Source organism: Podarcis tiliguerta (assembly GCF_965153285.1).
Source record: "Podarcis tiliguerta genome assembly, chromosome: 5".
Taxonomy (NCBI): Eukaryota; Metazoa; Chordata; class Lepidosauria; order Squamata; family Lacertidae; genus Podarcis; species Podarcis tiliguerta.
The window spans coordinates 33620902-33634368 of NC_139538.1; the positions used below are offsets into that span (position 1 = coordinate 33620902).

Sequence of the window (13467 nt, forward strand, 5' to 3'; positions counted from 1 at the left end):
GAGCCAGAGCCCATAACCCCCCCCCCAAATGACTGATTGTAAGCAACAAGGTGGGCAGGTAGGTGGAGCAGGCTGAGGGCAGGCTGAGGTTGGCGGGGCAGTGCCCCATTTGCCCTAAAAAAACCAGCATCCACTACCAAGGGCATCATTCACTCTTGGCCAACCTACTGAGGGCTGCAGACTAGTGCTAGTGAGGTCAGCCCACCCACTCCATCTCATATACAACACACATGTACACTGCAGTACAGTGGCACCTTGGTTCTCAAACTTAATCCGTTCTGGAAGTCCATTCCAAAACCAAAGCGTTCAAAACCAAGGCACACTTTCCCATAGAAGTAATGCAAAATGGTTTAATTCGTTCCAGACTTTAAAAAACAACCTCTAAAACAGCAATTTAACATGATTTTTACTATCTATCGAGACCATTGATCCATAAAATGAAAGCAATAATCAATGTAATGCAATATAAAATAAATAAATGTAATGCAATATAAATAAATAAATAAGACAGTACAGTGGTACCTTGGGTTAAGAACTTAATTCGTTCCGGAGGTCCGTTCTTAACCTGAAACTGTTCTTAACCAGAGGTACCACTTTAGCTAATGGGGCCTCCCACTGCCGCCGTGCCACCGCCACACAATTTCTGTTCTCATCCTGAAGCAAAGTTCTTAACCCGAGGTACTATTTCTGGGTTAGCGGAATCTGTAACCTGAGACGTCTGTAACCTGAGATACCACTGTATTGTAGATGATAAAAAAGACAACAAACCCTTACCTGCACTGATGATAGTTATTGTTTGGATTGTTGGGGTTTTTTATCCATTTCCGCAGTCACACGATCAATCAATCAATCAACAGCTGAACTGGGTTCCACACAACCAAAAAAACAAATTAACCAAAAATGCCTCAAAAACAAAAATGTAAAATATATAGCAAAAACAAAAGCGCCAAACTTTATCCATTTCAGAAGTCCGTTTGACTTCCAAAATGTTCGAAAACCAAGGCACAGCTTCTGATTGGTGCAGGTGCCCTGGAAACAATAGCTGACAGCTGCATTGGACATTCTGCTTCCAAAAAACGTTTGAAAACAGGAACACTTCCAGGTTTTCGGCGTTTGGGAACTGAGGCGTTTGAGTACCAAGGAGTTTGAGAACCAAGATACCACTGTACTTGAGCTGCACAGGGTACATTCTTCCAAACAAATAGTTGTACATGTGTAAGGACAGTTTGTACCTGTGCCCATCAACCCGAAGGAGTGTCAACAAGGCTTTGCGAAGGTGGCTCACTTGGACTTCCACTGAGCCCTGAAGTCCCTTCCCACTCTACAGTTCTATGAGTCTATGACTGTTTTCTTTCTGCTCTAGCAGGACATCATCCAATGTGCTTCTTCTATTTCAGGTGAGCGGAGTCACCAAAGGGATGGCACAAACCAGAGAGCAACGGGTGCTGATCATGGTGGTTGTGATGGTCATCTGCTTTCTTCTCTGCTGGCTACCTTATGGCATTGTGGCCCTGATAGCGACATTTGGGAAGCCCGGCCTAGTTACCGCCTCTGCCAGCATCATTCCTTCCATCCTTGCAAAGAGTAGCACAGTCTACAATCCGGTCATCTACATATTTTTGAACAAACAGGTAAAGAAAAACTCGCTGTGGTATAGGGAAAGGGTTGATAGCAATAGATGGCAAAAATGGGAACTGTTTTCTAAATAACCGCTCCCAAATAACAAATGGTGGCTGTGAAGGAGAAGCACTCACTGACACAGTCTGACAATTTAGTCCTGTATTTCAAACTATGAAAATCCAACATTACATAATGAAGTCCTGCTCCTTTGACAACCCACTTATCTTGTCGGCTGAGAATATTGTGGCTCCATGACAAGGAAATGGAACAGTGAGTAGTCAAGGAGGTAAAGGAGCTCCCCAGGGAAATGCCACGGATTTGGCTTTAAAATGTATGACAGGCTTTGTACAAACATGAGCAGTAACTTTCTAACTAAAGAAGCAGACACTTCTGGAGTACTAAAAAGAAAGCAACTCAGTTGGCTGGTTAGACCTTCTTTTCCTTCCAGTAAGTTTTAATGGGCAAAAAACAACAACATGGGAGTTACAGTTCAGACACTTTCATGCAGCACTGAAGTAAAATGGCGAGAGGGATGTTTCTGGGAATCTTCCATCTTTCTTGAGTGTATACTTTCCTTGGATTGCATACAGCAAAAACCACCACCTGGTCTGCTAGTTGCCATGATTTTATTTGGTCAAGATAATATTTGGCACTAAAGAAAGCAGAAAATAAATAAAAGACATTATCTCCGAAACCCAGGAGTCCAAGTCCCCCTTTTGAAATTATTTGAATTTGGAATATATAATTGGTAATATTGTATGTGATTTGATACAATTTGGTTGGGTTTGTTAATAATTGGAAGATTTTTATTGGAAAATGAATAGAAATTATTTAATAAAAAAAGAAGATAATATTTGGCACTGACACTCTCGGAGCATCCAGTGTTTTTGTAAGTTGATCTCATGAGAAGCAGCACGATGAGTGCAACATCAGCTTTCATGCCACGTGGATATTTGGGTGTTTTGAACACGGCGTGCTTCATCACATGCCACTCTAGTGGCTGAATAGTTTGGTTGATCAACAAGTTACTCTGTAAATTTGCATGGGACGTGGGTGGCACTGTGGTCTAAACCACTGAGCCTCTTGGGCTTGCCGATTGTAAGATTCCGGGCAACGGTGTGAGCTCCCAGGTCCTGCCAATCTAAAAGTTTGAAAGCATACAGTGCAAGTAGATAAATAGGTACTGCTGTGGCAGGAAGGTAAACGGTGTTTCCATGCGCTCTGGTTTCCATCACAGTTTCCCGTTGTGCCAGAAGCAGTTTAGTCATGCTGACAACATGACCTGGAATGCTGTCTGCAGACAAATGCTGGCTCCCTCAGCCTGAAAGCAGAGATGAAAGCCGCAACCCACAGTCAAATTCGACTGGACTTAACAGTCCAGGGGTCCTTTACCTTTCTGTAAATTTGCAGGAAGCCATTCCAACAATGAAACTGTCAAAAGGAGCTCATGTTACAGAGCATTCAGATTATTCTGATGACAACTACTTCACAACATCAATAGTTCATCACTTCAGATGAAAGGAGGCAAAATCAGCCTCCAAAGCAGTATGAATTGGCCCTAAATGAACATTTCTTTATTTAATTAATTTATAGCCCTCTTTGTCTCCAAGGACCTCAAAGTGGCATATATTAAAACAGGACAGTGTAGCCCCTGCAAACCTTCCTCTTTTAGGCTGAGAACTTTCCCATTCTGCATCTGTGTTGGAATTCCTTTTGAGATGTTTTAAAGTTGATTCAAATGTGTGTTTATTTTTCATCTCATGTTCTTTGCCACTCTGGGCTCCTTTGGGAGGAAGGAACAGGATATACATTTAATAAGCAAATAAATGTTACTGCTTTGAATATTAGAAACAATGTCCAGTCTGAACATCTATGTTTAATATGATGTATTCACCTTCGCCTTCTACTCACAAAACACAAAGATGAATTTTCAGCAACTTATCTGCAAGATTCATCTAGAATTTGTATGTTTATAGATTCTCCTCAGCCTCTTTTTTATAAAAACAACGAGCACTTTTTCTGTTTTCCATTCTTATCCAGCCTCCTGAATTCTAGCTGATAAATAGAATGTGGACTTCTGGAGTGAAATATATCTGACTCAACATCCAGATTCTGCACCAGTTCTGTGCAAACTGATCTATAGTATAAGCCTAAGGACACAACATAGCCTTGTTCACTCACAGTTGGTGCATTTCCATGTTGAACCAGGAGCAGATAAAGAATCATGGTTGAAATACTTCACAGATTTTGCTGTTTACAGTATTTTTGACAGCAAAAGATAGAAGAAAATATATATATTCACTATCATTTTTATTACTCAGTTGTGAACTGGTTTATTTGGATTAACACTATTATCGCTTCTCAGCTGTCATATCTCCACAAAATGTCCTGTTGAGGAACATAACATAATTGGGGGGGGGGGGGGGTTATATGAAAACGTCCCCTGACTTTTTGCCTTCCTGTCAAGATCTATAAAGCACAAACCCTCTGTATATGCAAGTTGTGCTTTTGATCATACCAACTTCCATAAAGACATAATGAGCAGGTTAGGTTGTCAGTTGCATTAACAACAGCTAGTGTTGAAGCAGTTATACTTTTGTAGCAATTGCAGGCTCTTCAGTCTAACAACAATGCTTGCAGGTAATGTTGTAAAACTGTGTTTGTTTCCTCCCAGAGTTTCAAATTAATCCATGAACATGGAAATATTCTGAGTTGCTTTTTGCTGAACTTTTTGTTTAATAAACACGTATTCCAAATATATTCCAGTATAACACTTCCTCCACAAATGCATAATATGCACCACATCTATGTTGGCACTGAATATTTTAATATCTAGTAATGGTGCTGATTTGCTAATATTTGCTGGTGTTGCAAGGGTTAATGGCAGAGAGCTATGGGTACAGGCTAATCTTGGTTACTCAGGAGGTTTACATAGCAGAGATTTAATGATTACATTCTTGATCCACTGAGGTCATTAAACATGTACAAATACGTGCATGTATACACTGCTTTCTTGCAGTGGCTATTTTATTTTATTTTATTGTTTCTCGTGCAACTTGGAACAATGACTACAGGTGGCCTTCTTCTTAAAGCACACTGGAGATAAAGATACTGTTTAGTCTTCAGCATTCCTGAACCTCTCTGTGTTTTAGAAGACGCTGTCCAAATAATACAGTGCAGATACAAAGTAAACACCACATCTGATATTTGCCATACATTATTGTGAGGAAATAGAAAGCTATTGAAAGCGAAGGGTTGTTTCCACAGAGTTTCTAGGCATGAGGATGATGGATCATATTATTACAGGATAATGCCACAAGCTGTACAACTCAATAAAAGACGGAACATCAACTGTTCCCCTCTCTTGTGTCCCTCAATTTCAAAGAAAATCCATGTGATCCATCTTTGTTATTAGAGACCCAGGTCTTTTATCACCTTTGTCTTGTATGCCAGCTAAGGCCATCTTTGGATCATGATAGTCAGTGTAGCCCATGCATTAGTGACATTGAACTGGAGCTGCCCTTGGACCAGAAGCTCCAGTTAATGGAGAATGCAGTATCTGGACTGATGATGGGTAGAGATGGCTGATAGCATGAGACACCTCTGCTGAAAGATCTGCACTGGGTGCCAATGTGATGCCCAGCCAGGGTCAAGGGCATGCTTCCTCAACCTCAGCCCTCCAGATGTTTTTGGCCTACAACTCCCATGATCCCTAGCTAGCAGGACCAGTGGTCAGGGATGATGGGAATTGTAGTCTCAAAACATCTGGAGGGCCAAGGTTGAGGAAGCCTGGTCAAGGGTATTGCATTAATATACAAACCCTGAACAACTTGGGTGCAGCATATTCTAGGGCAGTGATGAATATTGGATGTTGGGAATCACAAATGGAGAGAGTGTTATTGTGTTCGTGTTCTGCTTATTGTGACCACAGTGGGAACAAATTAATAGACTACATGGGCCTTTGGTCTGGTCCAGCAGGGTTCTTTTTTGTTCTTTAATTTAAGTCACTTAATTCCAGCTGCATGGTCTTTACATCTGATCAACATATGAATATTCAGTGTGAATTGGTCTTATGAAAACAGAAACATTTTGATTCATAGCAATTCCGACGAATGACAGCCATTGACAGAACAGGGAAAACAGGGAAATAGATTACCTGTCAGAAATGTAGCTTTTTGGTGAGAAGGGGTCACAGAAAATGGAGGCAAGTGGACTCTCCTTTTTTGGATTCCACAAGGCAGAGCAATGTCATTGAAGATAGATGTTCCGATCGCTTCATGAGGAAGCTTTTTTTAAAAGGGAAGTATCAATGGTATTTTGCAGGAAAATAGTTACTCTCAATCCATTTATCTGTGACACAAGTAACTGGTCAGTGCTTATTGTGTCATTTATCCACTCTGAGGGCTCTTAAAATAATAACAATAATATTCAACAGTGGGTGCCTTTCCATTATCACCCATATCCATTTATCTCCCCAAGTGAAAACTCTGAGCCATACAGAGTAAGGAATGTTTTTGTTCAAGGTTAGCACTACTTCAATCTTATTTCAAAGTTACCTTGAGAGATGCATATACCCATTTGGAAAAAGATACAGCAGCCCAGGCTGGCAAGACTATTTCCAAAGAAAGGAAAGAAATGTCACTGTTTTATATTTCTTACTCGGGAATTCAGGAATTTATTTCAGAAGCAATCGAAATGTACTCTGATACACTGTTCCACAGTTCCGCATAACAGTTCTTTCATTTGCAACTTTTATTATTATTAAAATAAGGATAAACAATAAAAAAATGAAAAAGAGTAATAGAACACAGTTAAAGAAGAAAATGAACAACAACTAAAGTCATTACACGAACAACACACTGTAAATATACAAGGGCTACCTGTGATCATTAAATTCTTCCTGAATATGGTATTTATAGTATTCCTAAGAGTGTTTTTAATCATCATTTATAATCAGCAAATGTAATTATATTAGGAGATAATCCAATTAAACTCCAAACACCCCATATTCTATGCAACTGGCAATTCAATCCAGTGAATACATAAATTAAACAATATAATTCATTGATAAGCCCAGGGGCCTCTTATGAACAATGCCCATTTCAGCTAACCACATCACTTTGTGAAACAGAATTATAATTTGTTGAAACCAAAATGTTGCTATCAGATGCTTAGGACACATACATAATTTTTTTTGCCTTTTGCCAGTGCGTACATATATATTGCTTCAGCTGCATGTAAAATAATTAATTCCAGTGGGACTTGTTTATTTTATCTTACTCCCAAATTTTAATAGCAGGGATTGATCTGGACCTGTTCCTCTGGATGTGTGTAAGCCCTTGTGCAAGCCTAAAGCAGGCTTAGCACTTGAAATGCTACCTACATAGAGTTTGGTTTCTGGGGTCTGCATACAAAGGCAAAATCACACCAAGTCAGGAACCCCCAGTGGCGTAGCGTGGGGGGTGCAGGGGGGACCGGCCGCACCGGGCGCAACATCTGGGGGGGGGGCGCGCTCACACTCGCAGCTCTCTGCCCGAGTGCTAAAATCCACGGGTTAGGGGGCGCAAATTACTTGCCTTGCCCCGGGTGCTGACAATCCATGCTACGCCACTGGGAACCCCCAGAACCACAGAGGGCTGCAAGGCAGAGGGCTGCTTACTGGGCTCTGGGAAGGTTGTGGGATGGCCCATGACTTTCCCACAGCCCAGTAAGGAAGGAAAACCTACTGCGTGAGTAGGTGGGGAAAATAAATAAATGAATTGAGAGTGAGGAATGATAGACTCCCTCCGCTTTCCATTTATTTATTTATTCATTCCCCAACTGCATAAAGTTGCAATTGCACACCCTCTAATATTTCTCTGATGAAAACAGGGAAATAATAATAATAATAATAATAATAATAATAATAATTCGTTATACCCCACCCATCTGACGGAGTTGCTCCAGCCACTCTGGGTGGCTTCCAACATATATAAAAACATAGAAAAATATTAAACATTAAAAGACTTTAATGGGATGCCTTTCAGATGTCTTCTAAGGGCTGCATAGTAACTTACCTCCTTGGCTTGGAAGTCACATGATTGTCTTCCGAGACAGGCAGGTCCCAAGAACAATAGATTTGTATAACTGCATGATCATGTTGGCAGGTTTGTTTTCAGTTCATTTCCTACTGATCCCTGGCATGGGATTTGCCTTTTCCACAGCTGTCACCCACTGGGACAGCGTCTTCATCAAGCCATCTACTACAATCTGAAGGTCTCAGTCACTGCCTGCTCAGGCTCCATGAGCATATATGTGAAATAAAGATATATCTATTTTTTGCCCCAACCATGCATCACTTTATGCTTGACTACATTACCTTTAAGCAGAAGATAGACAGCATCTGTTAGTGATGCTGTAGTTCAGGTCTGGGAGAGCTTTGGCCCTCCAGATGTTGCTGGACTACAACTCCCATCAGCCTCAGCAAGTGTAGCCAATGCAGTTCAGCAGAATCTAGAGGGCTAAAGGTTCCCCATACTGGCTATAGTTAAAAATTCCTGCCTGAGCAGGAGGTTGAACTCAATGACCTCCAAAGTACCTTGCATCTCTAAAATCCTATGATTCTGTTCTAAAAATCTATAGTGAAGTGTCACTGGATGCCTAGAGCTAGATTTCTCTCTAGGGTAATTGTGTAGTTGGAGCCATACATTGTAAGGTTCTACATAGTCAAGGCCTGGCAGTTTCACCTATGCGGGATGCGTTGTGATGTGCTGCTAATTGCATTGTATTTTTAAACACGACACCCTCTGCATATTATAAGAAACAGGCTAGCTGGGTCTCTTTGGCTTTTCTTTCTAAGCAGTAGGGGGACTCATTTGTGCAAATTCATTAACAACTGTGCAGTCGTACCATGGAAGTCAAACAGATTCCCTTCCGGAAGTCCGTTTGACTTCCAAAACGTTTGGAAACCAAAGTGTGGCTTCTGATTGGCTGCAGGAAGCTCCTGCAGCCAATTGGAAGCCATGGAAGCCCCGTCGGACGTTCGGCTTCCAAAAATAGTTTGCAAACCGGAACACTCACTTCCGGGCTTGTGGCGTTCGGGAGCCAAAACGTTCGAGAGCTAAGCTGTTTGAAAACCAAGGTACAACTGCATATGGAAAATTTTGAGCTTTCTTCTGGAAGAATACAAAAGCTCTTGAAGATCGCTATTTTTTAATCATCAAACATATTAAAGCAACACCGCAAGTTATATTTTTCGCTCCTTTTGCCTGCGCATATGGTTCCTTGCCTTTTCCTCCCCCATCCTGGGAAGAGGTCAGTTCGTAAGACCTGACTCATCAAATATGAGAAGAAGCATCAAGGCCGCTGATAGAATAAAGGACAGGGAGACTTAGTCCTTTGATGTGCTGCTCTCTCTGGCTGCAAGCCAGTCAAATTCTTTCATGCCCTTTTCTTTAAAATCTAGAAAGACTCCCACTAGTCCCAAGCCATGCAATTTGTTTTTTTTAAGCACAGAGTGACTCATTTGTGCGATATATATATATATATATATATATATATATATATATGGCGGTTAACACGGGGCACTTCTGATTATGGGCCATGCTGGCTGGGGCTGAGGGGAGTTGGAGTCCAATAACATCTGGGGTGAACCACATTAACTACTGCTGTTAGCAAGAGGTCCATCAGTGGGGTGGCAACAAGAGAAGGCTTTGTCATGAAGCACTCTCCCCATTTTCTCTTCAGGTGGAAGGCCAATACAAAGGCTTTTTAAAAGAAACATTTCTCTTTTTTTAAGATCCGAGGATGAACGGCAGGTACCATATTTTTTCGCTCTATAAGACGCACTTTCCCCCTCCTAAAAAGTAAGGGGAAATGTGTGCGCGTCTTATGGAGCGAATGCAGGCTGCGCAGCTATTGCTCAAGCCAGGAGAGCAAGAGGGATCAGTGCGCACCAATCCCTCTTGCTCTCCTGGCTTCAGCGAAAGCAACACAAAGCCTCCTGAGCGCAGCGGGAGGAGCGCTCCCGCTGCACTCAAGAGGCTTTGCGTTGCTTTCTTGTTTTCCTCCCTAAAACCTAGGTGTGTCTTATGGTCAGCTTTTGCAGAATGTGACAGTCTGTTCCTGTTGTTGCATCTTCATTAAATGTTTGCACTGGCTCTCTCTTGTCTTAGCTGCAATTCCAAAAAAAATGGCCCCAAGCTATAACATTCCAAATATCCATTTAGAGACTATATACTTTAGGGACTTCATCCACACTTACATTTCATGTTCATTCTTCAGATCAACCAAACAGGGATGCTTGCCTACAGCAATAGCCTACCAAATTAAACACAATGACAGCACAGAGGAAGGTGTTCCCAATGGCTGTATCACAACCCTGGAACTCATCTTGCTAAAGCTCCATTACCACTTCTGGAGAAAAGTCCCGTTATATCTCGAGAAAGCACCATTAAAATGCAATGGGAGTTATTTGTTGTGAGGAACTTGTCCTGCTGATTTCAACAGGACTTAATCTGGGATACCATACTAAACTATCATACAACAGAAGAGCAAAATTTGGTTATGATAATCTTGAGATGTATCCAAATGCATAGCAGACTTCCCAAAATATATACAGTGGTACCTTGGGTTACCTACGCTTCAGGTTACATATGCTTCAGGTTACAGACTCCACTAACCCAGAAATAGTACCTCGGGTTAATTGCAGCTTGGCAGCAGCAGGAGGCCCCATTAGCTAAAGTGGTGCTTCAGGTTAAGAACAATTTCAGGTTAAGAACAGACCTCCAGAACGAATTAAGTTCTTAACATGAGGTACCACTGTAGTAGTCTAACTTAAAGGTAAAGGGACCCCGACCATTAGGTCCAGTTGTGGACAACTCTGGGGTTGCGGCGCTCATCTCGCTTTACTGGCCGAGGGAGCCGGCGTATAGTGTTCATGTGGCCAGCATGACTAAGCCGCTTCTGGCGAACCAGAGCAGTGCATGGAAACGCCGCTTACCTTCCCGCCAGAGCGGTACCTATTTATCTACTTGCACTTTGACGTGCTTTCGAACTGCTAAGTTGGCAGGAGCAGGGACCGAGCAACGGGAGCTCACCCTGTCGTGGGGATTCAAACTGCTGACCCTATGATCGGCAAGTCCTAGGCTCTGTGGTTTAACCCACAGCACCACCCGAGTACCTTAGACTAACAGGCATGTTCATTAAGTTGAATGAACCTTATCTGAATAAAACTTAGATGAATAGCACCCATAAATTCCAGTCAATAGCCATGTAATCCCTTTGCTTTACAGTGGTACCTCGGGTTACAAACGCTTCGGGTTACAAACCCCTCGGGTTACAAACTCCGCTAACCCGGAAGTAGTACCTCAGGTTGAGAACAGAAATCGCACACAGGTGGCACAGTGGCAGCAGGAGTCCCCATTAGTGAAAGCGCACCTCAGGTTAAGAACGGTTTTGGGTTAAGAATCGACTTCCGGAACGAATTAAGTTCGTAACCCGAGGTACCACTGTTTTATAATAGTTTCACTTTTTATTCATGTAGGGATTATCTGTGTGTGGGGGGGGGGGGTTAAAATGGGATTTAAGCACAATCTCTGGATAGAGGCCAATTGTTTAGTTGGAAATAACTTTTTAGTTTTCATTGTCCTACAAGCAGCAGGACTTTTCTGTCCTTGTATTAGCTCAGTGTCCCCTAGAGAAGCATATACAGGTGTCTTTCTCTTGACAGAAGAATTTCACTGTAACAGTTTTAAAAACGTCTGCTGTATGCAACAGTAGGCTTACCTCACCTCCCCATCCTCCTCCAAAGTAGAAAAATATGCATACTTCCAGCTGATTAAAATATACTGTTATAATACAGGCATCTGCTCTGGCATCTGTTGCGAACTCCATCCTCCATTTTATCTGACGCCAAGTCACAGAGAAGAATTTTGTGACTGACAAGTACAATTTAATTGTGAACCCTTTACATTTAGACAGATGCCATGGAAGCATACACATCAGATAGTTTATCAACACTTTTTAGATTGCTTTAGATACTTTCCTAGCTTTTGTGGGCAAGATCTATCATCTGTCTATCTATCATCTATCTCTATCAAATATATACACACATAATAATAAATAGAACAACTCTCACCCCTATAATGGGTATCATGTTGTACATTAACATTAATTATTCCAAATTATCCTTCCAAATGTCCAGCATATAATGTCCTGGGGGCAGCATAAAAGCTCCACCATCTCAATCGCCAAAAATTATTCCCAGGAAAGACTATAGTTCAAGCCAAATATAGCTTTATATGCAAAGATGCTATAGAGAGTATATCTTTAAGACCAGTTTCATTTGTATATTGAATAAATGGCCACCATATTGCAGGAAAAAATGTCCTCTTTCTCCTTTCCTTTTATCACTTCTACATTATGTGTTATATTCTCAGTGACAGCCAATCGCCAGACATTTTTATACGATAAATCCAGGGATAATCCTTGTGAGGTTTAAGCTACAGATCGTTGAGCAGCCACTAAAAAAAATTGCCAGTAAATCCTTATTCTTTATACCAGCATTCAAGCCTTCAAAAAGGGGGCAGGAAAAACAACTGGGATGAGAAATCCATGGGCTCACAAACCATTCTGAATATGTCAGTCCCCAAAATGCCTGCATTACTGAGCATGCCCACCGTAAGTGATAAAAAGTCCCCTTAGCATCACATCACTGACAGCATCGTGGTTGGACCAATGTCCTTTAAAAATCATTTCAGTGCAGTTTTAAAGATGCATCTCTGGCTTATCAATTCAACCTGCAGAAATGGCCATGCATGAAGCACAGGATAATTGGGATCGTTGCAATTTGAATAGATTGGGGTGGCAAATTTCTGGCCATCCAGATGTTGCTGTTCAACAACTCCCATTAACTTGAGCCAGCAATGTACGTGGACGATGGAAGATAGTTTAGCAACACTTTGAGGACCACATCTCAGCCATCATTGGAGTAGAGAAAATGCATGATTCCTTGCCACCTACTCTTAGTCCTGGATTCAGCCCTTACGTACTCCAATGCCCATGGCTTCTCCCTGGTGCCTACTTCCAAGGTCTTCTCATGTCACTAGAAGGTTACATGAGCCACAATTACAACGGCTTCTTCTTTTTTTTTGTAAATCTGTGTTGTGCCAGTGCAGGAGTGGAGGGACCTGTTTGAAGTCAACATCACTTAAGGAAAATGTTTGGAAACAAAGAAGGGTTGTAAGAAAGAATCTAGAAATTTGGCCATGGATTCCAGGACGGAACCAGAACCCGAAACTATCGGTCTACCTGGGGGAGACCTTAAATTCTTATGAATCTTAGGTAAACAGTAGAAAATAGGTATGCGGGGATAAGGTGGCAGAAGAAATTCAAATGTGTGTTTATCAATGAAACCCATGGTGTATGCATGTTGCAACACAGATTTTAAAAGGGTGGTTGTAGAGTCGGTAGGATCTTTAGTAATTTTAATATAAAATTGAGAATCAGAAAGTTAGCAAGTAGCCTAATCCACATAATCCTCTCTATTCATGATGGCAATTCCCCCTACTTTATCAGCAGGTTTAATGATGATGTTAGTATCATTAGATAAATAATTAAGGCAGATGCGTTGGGGAAATGTTTGGGAACTATGATAGAAGCCCTTATGGTTTCCTGTTTGTTTGTTTGTTTGTTTGTTTGTTTGTATGAATGAACTTCCTTTCTCATGCTGTATATATACCATGGTGTGATGTCCTCTACATCTCCTTATGGAATTTGAATTTTATAGCCCACCTGGAGCATGATCCAGAAGGATAGCAACACAATAGCAGCTAGACCTGAGGCATGCTCCATCTGTGCACCCCGTGG

At 41.6% G+C, this 13467-nt stretch overlaps 1 protein-coding gene across 1 annotated transcript in view; it reads left to right on the forward strand.

The window, feature by feature from the left end:
- The window catches only part of LOC310678650 (vertebrate ancient opsin-like), a 95192-nt gene that overhangs the window by 60531 nt on the left and 21194 nt on the right, over positions 1-13467 (forward strand). The window contains exon 3 of the mRNA XM_083442908.1: positions 1398-1631. Within this exon, the coding sequence (XP_083299034.1) occupies positions 1398-1631 (234 nt within the window). The remainder of the gene's footprint in view (positions 1-1397; positions 1632-13467) is intronic.